This window comes from Hoplias malabaricus, chromosome 17 (assembly GCF_029633855.1).
Source record: "Hoplias malabaricus isolate fHopMal1 chromosome 17, fHopMal1.hap1, whole genome shotgun sequence".
NCBI lineage: Eukaryota > Metazoa > Chordata > Actinopteri > Characiformes > Erythrinidae > Hoplias > Hoplias malabaricus.
Window position 1 is genome coordinate 32,820,407 of NC_089816.1, and position 15,019 is coordinate 32,835,425.

A 15,019-nucleotide genomic window follows, 5' to 3' on the forward strand; every position below is an offset into this window, starting at 1 on the left:
AGAGAGAGAGAGAGAAAGAGAGGAGGGAGAGAATAGAGAGTGAGAGAAGGGAGAGAATAGAGAGAGAGAGAGGGAAGAGAGAGAGAGAGAGAGAGAGGGAGAGAATAGAGAGTGAGAGAAGGGAGAGATTAGAGAGAGAGAGAGGGAAGAGAGAGAGAGAGAGAAGGGAGAGAATAGAGAGTGAGAGAAGGGAGAGAATAGAGAGAGAGAGAGGGAAGAGAGAGAGAGAGAGAGAGAGAGAGAGAGAGAGAGAGAGAGAGAAGGGAGAGAGAGACAGTGAGAGAGAGAGAGAGAGAGAGAAGGGAGAGAATAGAGAGAGAGAGAAAGAGAGAGAGAGAGAGGGAAGAGAGAGAGAGAGAGAGAAAGAGAGGAGGGAGAGAATAGAGAGTGAGAGAAGGGAGAGAATAGAGAGAGAGAGAGGGAAGAGAGAGAGAGAGAGAGAGAAGGGAGAGAATAGAGAGTGAGAGAAGGGAGAGATTAGAGAGAGAGAGAGGGAAGAGAGAGAGAGAGAGAAGGGAGAGAATAGAGAGTGAGAGAAGGGAGAGAATAGAGAGAGAGAGAGGGAAGAGAGAGAGAGAGAGAGAGAGAGAGAGAGAGAGAGAGAGAGAGAGAGAAGGGAGAGAATAGAGAGTGAGAGAAGGGAGAGAATAGAGAGAGAGAGAGGGAAGAGAGAGAGAGAGAGAGAGAGAGAGAGAAGGGAGAGAATAGAGAGTGAGAGAAGGGAGAGATTAGAGAGAGAGAGAGGGAAGAGAGAGAGAAGGGAGAGAATAGAGAGAGAGGGAAGAGAGAGAGAGGGAGAGAGAAGGGAGAGAATAGAGGGTGCGAGAAGGGAGAGAATAGAGAGTGAGAGAAGGGAGAGAGATAGAGAGAGAGAGACGGGGGAGAGAGAAAGACAGAGAGAGAGAGAAGGGAGAGAGAGAGAGAGAAGGGAGAGAATAGAGAGAGAGAGGGAAGAGAGAGAGAGGGAGAGAGAAGGGAGAGAATAGAGGGTGCGAGAAGGGAGAGAATAGAGAGTGAGAGAAGGGAGAGAGATAGAGAGAGAGAGACGGGGGAGAGAGAAAGACAGAGAGAGAGAGAGAGAGAGAAGGGAGAGAATAGAGAGAGAGAGGGAAGAGAGAGAGAGGGAGAGAGAAGGGAGAGAATAGAGGGTGAGAGAAGGGAGAGAATAGAGAGTGAGAGAAGGGAGAGAGATAGAGAGAGAGAGACGGGGGAGAGAGAAAGACAGAGAGAGAGAGAGAAGGGAGAGAGAGAGAGAGAGAGAAGGGAGAGAATAGAGAGAGAGAGGGAAGAGAGAGAAGGGAGAGAATAGAGGGTGAGAGAAGGGAGAGAATAGAGAGTGAGAGAAGGGAGAGAGATAGAGAGAGAGAGACGGGGGAGAGAGAAAGACAGAGAGAGAGAGAGAAGGGAGAGAGAGAGAGAGAGAGAAGGGAGAGAATAGAGAGAGAGAAGAAGGGGGGAGAGAGAGAGAGAGAAGGGAGAGAGAGACAGTGAGAGAGAGAGAAGGGAGAGAGAGAGAGAGAGAGAGAGAGAGAAAGAGAGGACTGTTATCTAATGGACTCATGGAGGACGGTGGCGTCGCTGAGGGGTGAACTTGTGATATTCTGATGATAGTGCCAATGCATTTAGTGTTTTCCCTGGAAGATAAACTCTCAGAGCCAAGATTAATGGCTGTAAATAGAATTGTCTCAGATGCCTCTAAAGCTTTTGCTGAACACAGTAAATGTCCTGGATCTGGGGAGTGTTCGGGTTCATGGCAGAGTTTCACAGAGCAGCCTTTGTCCAGTTAAAGTGCGTGTGTAATGTATACAAACCTGGAGTGTGTGTGTGTGTGATTTCTGGAGCATCTCTAATCAGTGTGTTGGGAGGCTGTGTTTTAATAAGCTCAGTGATGTGTTGAATCTGACACAAACTAAGGACATGGAGGGTAAAGAACACACACACACACACACTCACACACACACACACACACACACAAGCAATCTTGTATCTGTGTATTATGGGGACACATTCTTGGGAGACTTACCAGCTGGAGGTCCCCACAAGGAAGACAAGTCCTCACAAGGAGAGTGTGTAAACAAGTTTTGGTCCTCACAATGTGATTTAATTCTGGTACACACACACACACACATATATCACATTGCCTCTTGTTTGCGTGTTTGTGTGTGTGTGTGTGTGTGTGTGAGAGAGAGACAGTGAGAGCAAAACAGCCCCTCAGGTCTGAAGTTGTTCCCATTCACACACAACTGTCACATTATATAACCTCGACACACGCGCACACACACGCGCCCTTGTGTGTGTGTGTGTGTGTGTGTGTGTGTGTAACATAATGATAAATCCATCATCATCCGTGTTTACACTTGAGTGTGATCTAATAAGAAAATGTCAGAGCCGCCTCAGACATCTGTAGTTATTAAATATTAAATCTGGCCCGAAATCTCAGTGTCACTGCCCTCTCTTCACTGAACGTCATTAGCTTTAACTCCACAGAGTCCACAGGTCCCCGGCCACTTTATTAGAAACCCCTCCTGCTGAACAGATAGAGGATAGTGTTGATGTGTTATTTGTGTTAGACGTCCTCTAGCCCTTCAGCGATGATCAGTTCCTGAGCTGCTGTGTGGAGGATGTCCAGTGACCTGTACGTGGAGGTCCCAGTAATAAAGTACAGAGTGAGTGGACATTCCAAAGGTGTGTTTGGGAACTGGCCGGTGTTTAGGGGGTGGGGGCTGTGAGTAGAAGAAGTGAAATGTGGTGTTTCTACTGAATGTGTGTGTGTGTGTGTGTGTGTGTGTGTGTGTGTGTGTGTGTGGACTGATTGCCTGTCGGAGCCAGTTTTCCATTCATTATAAGTGCAGCGCCCTAAGCCCACTGTGTTTGTGTTATGTGCTTGTGTCTGATGAGCCTGTGTGGTCACTCCGTACTGTCCTCAGATCAGTTTGTAGGTGAGTTCCTTAGTGAGAGTCTGGTTAAATGCAGCAGAACTGATCATGGATCAGACTGAAGGGAGGAGAGCTGAGATTTACTGAGTGATGTAATGAGCAGTGAAGATTGGAAACATCAGCAGTGTTGTCTCTGAACGCTGTTAATGAATATAGACGTTACTCAACGAGAGAGAGAGAGAGAGAGAGGGAGAGGGGGGGATAGAGAGAGAGACAGAGAGAGAAATCTACTTTAGAGACAAACACCATCTGCTGCCATATTTTATAAAGCAGGGGAGAGAGAGAAATAAAAAGAGAAGGAGGATCCAAGCATTATCAGAAGAGACAGAAGATAAAGAGAAAAATAAGAGCATAAAAAAGAAATAAGAATGAGACAAAAATGAGAGAGAGAGAGAGATGAAAAAGAAGAAAGAGAGAGGGGGGGTGAGAGAGAGAGAGAAAAGAGAGAGAGAGAGAGAGAGGAAAAAGAGAAAGAGAGAGAGGGGGAAAAGTGTGTGAGAGAGAGAGAGAGAGAGAGAGAGAGAGAGAGAGAGAGAGAGAGAGAGAGACAAGAGAGAGGAAAAAGAGAAAGAGAGAGGGGAAAGTGAGAGAGAGAGAGGAAAGAGAGAGGAAAGAGAGAGAGAAGAGAGAGAGGAAAAAGAGAAAGAGAGAGGGGGAAAGTGAGAGAGAGAGAGAAATAAAGAGAAAGAGAGGGAGAGAGAGAGGAAAAAGAGAAAGAGAGAGAGAGGGGGAAAAGGGAGAGAGAGAGAGAGAGTGACAGTGAGTGATTAGAATGGAAAGCGAGTGCGACAGAAAGGTGGAGAAATTCGAGGAAGAGAAACAGTGAAAGATAAACAGACTGATCTCACAAACGAGTGTGGCCTCTGTGACCTGAACCAGAGCAAACTCGGAGTGACACAGACAACTTTGTTTCCATGCATTGTGGGGACCTAACACCGACCTGTGTTCACAGTGTGGAGCCGCACCACAGACTTAATGTGAGCTGCTGCAAGTGCAGCACTGGTCTTTAACCTAAACCTAACCCTGAGACACACCTTCACCTTAAAATGTAACCAGCTGCGGTCCCCACGAGGAAGACACAGTGTTAGTGTGTGAACAGTGGACGGAGGAATCACACCACACACCCCAGCCCAGCTTCACAGCCCAGTTTACTCCTGTAGATGGTAAACGGCATTCAGCGCCGGGAGCTCAGGGCCATGAGCAGCTGCTCCAACGCGCCCTGTTTTCTTTTAGCTTTTGTTGGATAACTTTTCAAGTTCTAGAGAATTTTTAGACACAAATAGCTTCTACAGGTCCAGCACAACTTATAAATAACTGTGTGTGTGTGTCTTTGTGTGTGTGTGTATGTGTGTGTGTGTAAGCTAGAAGGAAAACGTTTCAGTGACCCATTAATCAGAGTTACATAACTACAGGGCTTTGTGTGTGTGTGTGTGCTTGCACGTGTGTTTTTGTGTGCATGTGTGTGTGTGTGTGTGTGTGCATATGTGTGGTTGGGTTTGCTTGTGTGTGTGTGTGTGTGTACTGGGAGATGCTACTGTCCCAACAGTGACTTCAGCTGAGCTAACAATAACACTGTTCTTCTCTTTACTGAACTTTTTGTTCCTACAAAGAGCGCGAACACACACGCACACACCCTTTTATGATTTCTCTTTATACAGCATCCCCTTTAGCATACACAAACATTTGCACACATTGCTCTCATGACTCTTATGCAGAATCAAACACACACACACACTCCTATGCTCCCTTTCCTTTCACACACAGATCTGCTGAGTGTGAGAAATGGGTGAGAGTTGAGCTCTTTCCCCTGGCTAACAGAGTCAGAGAGAGCTCGACCTCTCTCCCTTATCAGTCCCTCTCACATTCTCACAGTTACACAGAGGTAACACAGGATCACTGCAGCACACACAGACATCACACAGACATTTACTGCAGTGTGTTTCCTCTGAGCATAGAACCACAAGCATTGTGTAGAGTTAATAACCAAAGAATGTGGCATTGAGCTACTAATTCCAGCTAAATTTAGTAGCACAGAAAACTGGAGAGACTCTGTTCTAGTTCTTTTACATTTATTTTGGTGTGTTTTCTCTGTGTCTGCGTGGGTTTCCTCCGGGTGACTGTCTGTGAGGAGTGTGGTGTGTTCTCCTTGTGTCTGCGTGGGTTTCCTCCGGGTGACTGTCTGTGAGGAGTGTGGTGTGTTCTCCCTGTGTCTGTGTGGGTTTCCTCCGGGTGACTGTCTGTGAGGAGTGTGGTGTGTTCTCCTTGTGTCTGCGTGGGTTTCCTCCGGGTGACTGTCTGTGAGGAGTGTGGTGTGTTCTCCTTGTGTCTGCGTGGGTTTCCTCCGGGTGACTGTCTGTGAGGAGTGTGGTGTGTTCTCCCTGTGTCTGCGTGGGTTTCCTCCGGGTGACTGTCTGTGAGGAGTGTGGTGTGTTCTCCCTGTGTCTGTGTGGGTTTCCTCCGGGTGACTGTCTGTGAGGAGTGTGGTGTGTTCTCCCTGTGTCTGCGTGGGTTTCCTCCGGGTGACTGTCTGTGAGGAGTGTGGTGTGTTCTCCCTGTGTCTGCGTGGGTTTCTTCTGGTTGACTGTCTGTGAGGAGTGTGGTGTGTTCTCCCTGTGTCTGTGTGAATGAATGAATAATCATAAAGCACTAAAATCACAGTGTAAATGAATGGTCAGTAGGAGTCTGTGAAACTGCAAATGAAATTATTGGATTTGAATTTGGAGCTCAATTTTGCATTCTCATTTATATTTCGCAACATTTCAACATTTTTTCCTTTATTTTTTGGGCCGAAGCTATACTTTTTGAAGAGTTGCTCTTGTGGAAAGCAGCCAGATGTCCCTGCGGTGTTCGTGTTTTCATCATTCAGAAGATATTTTGGTACTTACAAAGAACTAAACAAATAAACAAACAAACATGTACACACACACACAGGGAACTTCATTAAAAACAATAAACATAATAAAATTTGTTTTTATTATTCATTTCCTCGCCTGATCATCTCCTGAAGCTGTTGTCATGTTTGTGTGTGTGTGTGTGTGTTATGTAAGGACACAGCCACAGCTGGATTCCTTCCTCTGTTCCTGCCCACTCCTCACGCTCAGTCTTCCTGATGACGCACGCGGCCGTTCTGACAGATTCATGCCTCAGATCGGAGCTGAATCACTGTCCGGTCTGATCAGATGTGACGTGTGTGTGTGTTGCAGATATCTGGTCCCTGGGTGTGATCCTCTACATGCTGGTGTGTGGCCGCCCGCCGTTTCAGGAGACCAACGACAGCGAGACGCTCATCATGATCATGGACTGCAGATACACCGTCCCGGACCACGTCTCTGCAGAGTGTGAAGAGTGAGAATAAAGTTCATATATGGTTTAATGCACCCCACATACAGCACTGTGCAGGAGTCTTAGGCCCCTAAGATAATGATATATATTTAACCTAATGCCTTCTCAGTGAGTGTGGGGCGGTGTGTGTGATTGGGTTTATTCTAATGTGGGGGTTATTTGTTGATTGTTTGTTTGTTTTTTAGCAAATAAACACTTACTGCTCTGATAAATAGCTTTTTAAATCTCATAATCTCTGCTGTCTACAGCTTCTGCACAGTGCTGTATATCTGCCATAAAACTAACCCAGCACATCCCCTGTATCCATCAATAACCAACACAGCATATACCCTTCATTCATTCACTGTCTGTAACCCAGAGTCTACCTGGAATCACAGGGCGCAAGGCAGGAAAACACCCTACGCAGACACAGAGAACACACCACACTCCTCACAGACAGTCACCTGGAGGAAACCCACGCACACACAGAGAGAACACACCACACTCTTCACAGACAGTCACCCGGAGGAAACCCACGCAGACACAGAGAGAACACACCACACTCCTCACAGACAGTCACCCGGAGGAAACCCACGCAGACACAGAGAGAACACACCACACTCCTCACAGACAGTCACCCGGAGGAAACCCACGCAGACACAGAGAGAACACACCACACTCCTCACAGACAGTCACCCGGAGGAAACCCACGCCGACACAGAGAGAACACAGAGAGAACACACCACACTCCTCACAGACAGTCACCCGGAGGAAACCCACGCAGACACAGAGAGAACACACCACACTCCTCACAGACATTCACCTGGAGGAAACCCACGCAGACACAGGGAGAACACACCACACTCCTCACAGACAGTCACCCGGAGCAGGACTTGAACCCACAACCTCCAGGTCTCTGGAGCTGTGTGACTGCGACACCTACCTGCTGCGCCTCCGTGCCGTCCATAGTGTAGGATTAGTAACACAGACCTTGTATCTACAAACTCCACTGACCACACAGGACCACTTTGTAGTCCTACAATTCTCCAATAGCCAGGACCCCCACTCAGCAGGTAATGTTTGTATGGTGGATTATCTGAGAGCTGCAGTGATACTGATCCACTCGCACCAGCACAACACACAAACACACTGCAGCACTGAGAATGATCCACCACTACATCACACCTGCTCTATGGGGGTCCTGAGTGTTGAAGAGCAGAATGAAATTGGGATAATAAAGTATGCAGAGCAATATGCGGACTACAGTCTGTGATTGTAGAATTATAAAGTGCTCCTGGGCGGTCACTGGAGTTGATAAAAAGGACAATGAGTGTAGATATGAGTTAAGGTGTTCCTAATGCAGTGATCCAACCCACAGCACATTGAACACAGTCTGATTATTCAGTGTGGAGTGCAGAGCTACAGTGGTCCTCCTCTGGCTCTGTGGCTGGAGTTGTGTAATCGAGGTGAAGTGTGTGTTTTCTTCAGTCGACTCTGTCTCAGTGTGGAATGCAGCTTTGGGCAGCAGTTCCCTGCCGGATGCAGTTTCACAACACTCAGCGTCTCCGTCACACTCTCGCTAAACTTTACACCAGCTTAACAACCTGAACATGCCGTACTCCAGCTGTTTACATCTGTGCCAGCCAATTACAGACCCTTCTCGCAGGAGGGAGGTGAGATTAGCCAATCAGAAGCTGTGAACGGAGGAACTGAAGGTTATTGGAGGCGACTTAGTGAGAAGACATAGCTCAAGGTGTGCCAAGTCTTCTTGGAATTTGTAGTTTTGGGTCCGCTGACGTTGTGGCTTGATTTAGAAATGCTGTCAGGTCAGGGCTTTTGGTTCAAAAGCATTTTCAGCAGCATTTCCACTTCCCTTACTTTTAAAGGCATGTCTATAGAGCCTTTGAGATTTGAGTATCTCATTAGTGAGATTGACTACATGAAACCCACGGAGAACACACCACACTCCTCACAGACACTCACCCGGAGGAAACCCACGCAGACACAGAGAGAACACTCCTCACAGTCACCCGGAGGAAACCCACGCAGACACAGAGAACACACCACACTCCTCACAGACAGTCACCCGGAGGAAACCCACACAGACACAGAGAGAACACACCACACTCCTCACAGTCACCCGGAGGAAACCCACGCAGATACAGGGAGAACACTCCTCACAGACAGTCACCCGGAGGAAACCCACACAGACACAGAGAGAACACACCACACTCCTCACAGACAGTCACCCGGAGGAAACCCACACAGACACAGGGAGAACACTCCTCACAGACAGTCCAAGACACACATGAGGTCTATCTGAGGAGACACAGTTGAGCAGCAGGAGGCTAAAATCCCCTTGGTCTTTCCTGATCTTATGTCTCATCTAGGAGAAAACCATGGTCCGTTTCCCCTGCCCCATATGTAGTCAGTTAGCCTAAAGCTTTTGTTTTTTAAATTGTATTTCGGTTTAGTTTTTTTCCTCTGGCGCTCAGAGGTTTTGGAATCATTGACTTAATTTTGTGGGCTCTGACACACAATATACAAAAATGAACAAACATTCTTTACAAAATGTAATCTTCGCTATTAGCTGCGCTCATTTGTTAGCAGAGAATGCTGTGTCATGCAGTGTCAGAAAAATAATAAATCACGTCTATTGTAGATTACTGAAATGCTCGGCCTGAGCTGAGGTAACTGTGCGATGAATGAGGCTTGTGGGTTAGTTAATGTACACATTTTAAAAACCGTGACTTGTTAGCCATGTTAGCATTGTAGCTCCAGTTCCTAGCTGTCTTACATGTCTTAGCTGAACAACATTATTGGGGGGGTTCCAGTTCATCAATCCATTTGTAAAAGCCTCAGTTCAGGGATCAGGGATCATGTGAGGTTGGGGTTTGGGAGTTTATTTTTACACTGTGAGGGGTGTGTGGTGGGTTTATTTGTGGAGAAAACACCCTGAAGCACAGATCTCAGAGGGAGGCCCGGGTCTGAATCAGCTGACACACTGGTGTGTGTGTGTGTGTGTGTGTGTGTGTGTGTGTGTGTGTGTGTGTGTGTGTGTGTGAGAGAGAGAGACAGATTTGATCTGAACCACAAAGCCACACTTAGTGACCAGGTCACATGATTTTTACCCTGATCAAAAAAGTCCTTTAATGGGAAAATGTTTCACATCCAGCTGGAACACTTTTGTCCTGAGGGATGTGCAAGCTGGACAGTTCTTTCATTCTCTCTCTCTCTTTTCTTTCTCTTTTTTCTTGCTTTCTTTTCTTCTCTCTCTCTCTTCTCGTCACTCTTTTCTTTCTCTTTCTTTCTCCTCGCTCTCTCCTGTCTCTCTTTTCTCATCTCACTCTTTTCTTTCTCTTTTTTTCTTCTTGCTCTCTCCTGTCTCTCTTTTCTCATCTCACTCTTTTCTTTCTCTTTTTTTCTTCTTGCTCTCTCCTGTCTCTCTTTTCTCATCTCACTCTTTTCTTTCTCTTTTTTTCTTCTTGCTCTCTCCTGTCTCTCTTTTCTCATCTCACTCTTTTCTTTCTCTTTTTTTCTTCTTGCTCTCTCCTGTCTCTCTTTTCTCATCTCACTCTTTTCTTTCTCTTTTTTTTCTTCTCGCTCTCTCCTGTCTCTCTTTTCTCATCTCACTCTTTTCTTTCTCTTTTTTTCTTCTTGCTCTCTCCTGTCTCTCTTTTCTCATCTCACTCTTTTCTTTCTCTTTTTTCTTCTCGCTTTCTTTCTCTTTTCTTCTCTTCTCTCTCACTCTCTCCTCTTTCTTTTCTTCTTTCTCTCTTCTCCTCACTCTTTTCTTTCTCTTTTTTTCTTCTCGCTCTCTCCTCTCTCTTCTCATCTCACTCTTTTCTCTCTCTTTTTTCACCATATGTCTTCTCCCTTTAAAGTAAATGAATCTGAAGTATGAGCGTGTACCTCTTCTATAGAAATGCTTCATTGTAAAATGAGAGCAGTGCAGTCACTGAAGGAGAAGACAGATGTATCACAGAAATGTCCCAAGATCTAGTCCAAAGCTTTCGTAGGTGAAGAGGGCTGCTGTTGCCGCAAAGAGAGACAAATGTCCCATTAATGCACTTAATTTCAGAAGAAATACAGAACGAGCAGATGGCCACAAACCTTTGCCCATCTGCTGTAATTATATACACATTTCCTACAGGAAAAACAATACACACCAAACATCAAATGAGTAGCGGCTACATATGAGCCAGTACCTGAGCTCTATAGCGCCCCCCTCTGTTGCTCTGATCACAGGTAAACACCGTGCTGACGGTTATCCACCACCAGAGTTATATCTGGAGAAGAATGCTCCTGTGATGACGTGTGTTCCTGTCTCTTGCTGCCAGTGATTCCAGGTTGGCTCTCGTCCCAAAGCCACACAGACCTGATCGAGCACTGGGGCGATTCTGGTTCTGTTTCTGCGCTCGTGCTGTTGTAGTTCCAACCTCACAAATCAGTAGAAGAGCATGATCAAGAAGACTGTACTGCTCTTCCAGAAAGCTGGGCTGAGATCAGATGAGCACTAATTGGCTATCAGAGGGGAAAGAGGCCCGGAGCGAAGGCCCAGAATTAGGGCAGGGAAGGGGAAGGGAACATCTGGACTGATTACACTAAATTAGCCACTGGTTCCAATGCGCGCACACACACACACGTTTGGTCCTCACATAGACTCACTCCAACATTAACCCGAACCCTAACCCTAACCTTACAACGACTGTCGGAACATACCTTCACATCATAGTGTAGTGAGTCCCCACAACACACACACACACACACACAGAGAAGAGTGCCTTGACTCCCCCTGCTGGCTGTGCTGATTACATTCTAGCTTTGGGGAGGATAGTACCGCAATGTGATAAAACACTCAGAGTAAATAAAAGATTATGGTGCAGTGAATGTAAATGCACTTTCACTACGTCTTCACATTCCTTCCACTCGCGTCGTCGCGCTCGGCAGGTGCTTATGAATATTAATGAGCAGTGAGATAAGCACTTTTGTTTCATTGGTTCTCCTATCACAGCCAGATGCGCATATGCAAATAGCAGTGTCTAGCTGTCAGCCAGGCTGTGGATATTTATCAGCACCGAGAGAGAGAGAGAGAGAGGGAGGGATGGGGAGGGGGAGAGAGAGAGGGAGAAAGTGACAGGGGGTGAAATGAAATGGAAAAGAGACGGAAGGTCGGAGAAAGAAAGTGTGTTTGTGAAGATGAGATTTTTTTTTTTCCATTTCTGATTTACTCGTTCCGCTCTGATGAGTCGAAATAACACATTCTCTCACTCTCTCTTTCTCTGCCTCCATCCCTCTTTCAATTTCTCCTCTTGCCAGTCCTCTACCACTCAATTCTCTCCTGTCATCTCACTCTCGTCTCACTTTCTATAGATTCCCTATCATACCATATCACTCTTTATACCCCGCTCTGGGTGACTGTCTGTGAGGAGTGTGGTGTGTTCTCCCTGTGTCGGCGTGGGTTTCCTCCGGGTGACTGTCTGTGAGAAGTGTGGTGTGTTCTCCCTGTGTCCGCGTGGGTTTCCTCCGGGTGACTGTGAGGAGTGTGGTGTGTTCTCCCTGTGTCGGCGTGGGTTTCCTCCGGGTGACTGTCTGTGAGGAGTGTGGTGTATTCTCCCTGTGTCCGCGTGGGTTTCCTCCGGGTGACTGTCTGTGAGGAGTGTGGTGTGTTCTCCCTGTGTCGGCGTGGGTTTCCTCCGGGTGACTGTCTGTGAGAAGTGTGGTGTGTTCTCCCTGTGTCCGCGTGGGTTTCCTCCGGGTGACTGTCTGTGAGGAGTGTGGTGTGTTCTCCCTGTGTCCGCGTGGGTTTCCTCCGGGTGACTGTCTGTGAGGAGTGTGGTGTGTTCTCCCTGTGTCCGTGTGGGTTTCCTCCGGGTGACTGTCTGTGAGGAGTGTGGTGTGTTCTCCCTGTGTCTGCGTGGGTTTCCTCCGGGAGACTGTCTGTGAGGAGTGTGGTGTGTTCTCCCTGTGTCCGCGTGGGTTTCCTCCGGGTGACTGTCTGTGAGGAGTGTGGTGTGTTCTCCCTGTGTCTGCGTGGGTTTCCTCCGGGTGCTCCAGTTTCCTCCCACAGTCCAAAAACACACGTTGGTAGGTGGATTGGCGACTGAAGAGTGTCCGTGAGTGTGAGGACTGACGGACCCACCACGACCCTGAACTGGATAAGCGCTTACAGACAATGAATGAATGATCCTTTACACCCTCCCCTACCATCACCACCATATTCAGATCCACATCAATAGAAGCATTTAATATTAAAATGATAAATACAAAACTTACATGTCTCTGTCTCTCAGTTTGATCTCTAGGATGCTGCAGAGGGACCCCTCAGAGCGTGCCTCTTTGGTTGATATTGAAGCCCACCCGTGGCTCCAGGGTGTTGACCCCTCGCCCTCCGGCCACAGCGCTGCCCCGCTGACCTCCCACCGCAGCCTGTCCCCCCACGAACATGAGCTAATCCTGCAGGCCATGAGCAGCGGCAGCATCGCGGACAGAGACACCATCCAGGAGTGAGCACCGTTCATGGTTTTACTGAGGCACACAATCAAAGTATTGAACTTGGTAACGGCCATCTGTTGCGAAAATGTGTCGAATGTTTAATGAAAGAGAATTAGTTTAACGTCCTCTCATTCGGAGGGAGTTTTTACTGCGAACGTTGCCTCGGCGACTCTCACTTGGGGCCAGGGCCAAGACGTTAAATATTTCTCTGAAATAAAATAAAATGTAACCGAATTGGAATCACTTTAACCACGACGTGCCACTGCAACATTTGTAATAGTTCCCAGTGGTGACTGAATAATTCAGTAATCCAGACACAACATTAGTATTTTATTGTGAAACTAATTTAATGCCACTCTCGTTTTTATTATAAAATCAGTTGTTAATCTAAACACTTTGCAGAAACCAGTGTTGAATATTTAATATCATTTTAACTATCGTTAATGTGTATCCCCTAAAGGCTGACTGTATTTATTAGCTGTGAATCTGTTTATCATTTTCTGAGACAGCGGTGTTCCCTGACCTACTGCAGCTTTATTTATGAAGTCAAAAATAACCTGACGCCGGCCGTGTTTGTGCTCGGTGTGTAATAGTTCTCTCTGTGTGTGACAGAGCGCTGGAGGCTGACAGATATAACCACATCACAGCCACGTACTTCCTGCTGGGAGAACGCATCCTACGAGAAAAACAGGAGCAGAACGGCCTCGCTCTGGAGCAAAGCCACGCACAGTGAGTGTCTCGCACAAACACCAGCTTTCAGAAGCGTTCACAGGAGTTTTGCGTTTTGCATTTCAAAACCATGAGCTATTATCACGTTCAGCAGTGAATGTTCTGCTTTGATTGGTTGATTTGTTAGGGGTCCCACAGAGCTCTAACCCACTGGATTCATCTCTAATTTACACAGTTTTAAAAATGCACTGCATCAGCCGAAACATGTCTGGGATCTCAGTTGGCTTCTTTAGGTTTACTCTAAAGCAAAGAGGTAAATACGTCCCACTAATTAAACTACAAGGGCGGCACAGCAGGTAGTGTCTCAGTCACAGCTCCAGGGACCTGGAGGTTGTGGGTTTGAGTCCCGCTCCGGGTGACTGTCTGTGAGGAGTGTGGTGTGTTCTCTCTGTGTCTGCGTGGGTTTCCTCCGGGTGACTGTCTGTGAGGAGTGTGGTGTGTTCTCCCTGTGTCTGTGTGGGTTTCTCCCATGCTCCAAAAACACATGTTGGTAGGTGGATTGGCAACTCAAAAGTGTCCATAGGTGTTAGTGAATGTGTGAGTGTGCGTCGCCCTGTGAGGGGTGTGTTCCTGCTTTGCGCCCAGTGATTCCGGGTAGGCTCCAGACCCGCCGTGACCCTGAACTGGATAAGCGCTTACAGACAATGAATGAATTAAACTGCAGATATTTATTTAGTCACAGTCTACCAGTTTGAACAAGAAAATAAGAATATAGGTAACATATGACATGTATTTTATCATTTCTCTGATTTTCATTCATTCATTGTCTGTAACCCTTAAACAGTTCAGGGTCGCGGTGGGTCCAGAGCCTACCTGGAATCACTGGGTGCAAGGCGGGAATACACCCTGGAGGGGGCGCAAGTCCTTCACAGGGCAACACACACTCACACATTCACACCTACGGACACTTTTGAGTCACCAATCCACCTACCAACGTGTGTTTTTGGACTGTGGGAGGAAACCAGAGCACCCGGAGGAAACCCATGCAGACACAGGGAGAACACACCACACTCCTCACAGACAGTCACCCGGAGGAAACCCACGCAGACACAGGGAGAACACACCACACTCCACACTCCTCACAGACAGTCACCCGGAGGAAACCCATGCAGACACAGAGAGAACACACCACACTCCTCACAGACCATCACCCGGAGCGGGAATCGAACCCACAACCTCCAGGCCCCTGGAGCTGTGTGACTGTGACACTAACCTGCTGCTCCACCGTGCCGCCCATTTCTCTGATTTAACCAAGAAATTAAAACTTACCCATCTGACCTACCTCTACTCACTTGGAAAATCTCATTGCATTCAGCATAGGACGCCTTGCACTTCTGTTAGGAACACACTAACACACAGTTTGGATTTACTCAGGTATGCACACATCCCCCAGTTCTGAGGAAGGAGATTGCTTAATTTGATTAAGTGATAAACATGCTTTTACTTCCATTGTACAATGTACAGTGAAGTTTTAACCTGTGCATATAACACATGCATACCAGTGAACACACACACACACACACCTGAGGTAGCATCCT

General features: G+C 47.2%; 1 protein-coding gene and 1 pseudogene across 1 annotated transcript in view; both read left to right on the forward strand.

Moving 5' to 3' along the window:
• The window catches only part of LOC136673144 (RNA-binding protein 25-like), an 880-nt pseudogene extending 263 nt beyond the window's left edge, over window positions 1-617 (forward strand).
• Window positions 1-15,019, forward strand: part of snrkb (SNF related kinase b) — a 49,794-nt gene that overhangs the window by 29,911 nt on the left and 4,864 nt on the right. Inside the window, exons 3-5 of the mRNA XM_066649130.1 lie at window positions 6,140-6,281; window positions 12,551-12,763; window positions 13,365-13,481. Of these exons, the coding sequence (XP_066505227.1) occupies window positions 6,140-6,281; window positions 12,551-12,763; window positions 13,365-13,481 (472 nt within the window). The remainder of the gene's footprint in view (window positions 1-6,139; window positions 6,282-12,550; window positions 12,764-13,364; window positions 13,482-15,019) is intronic.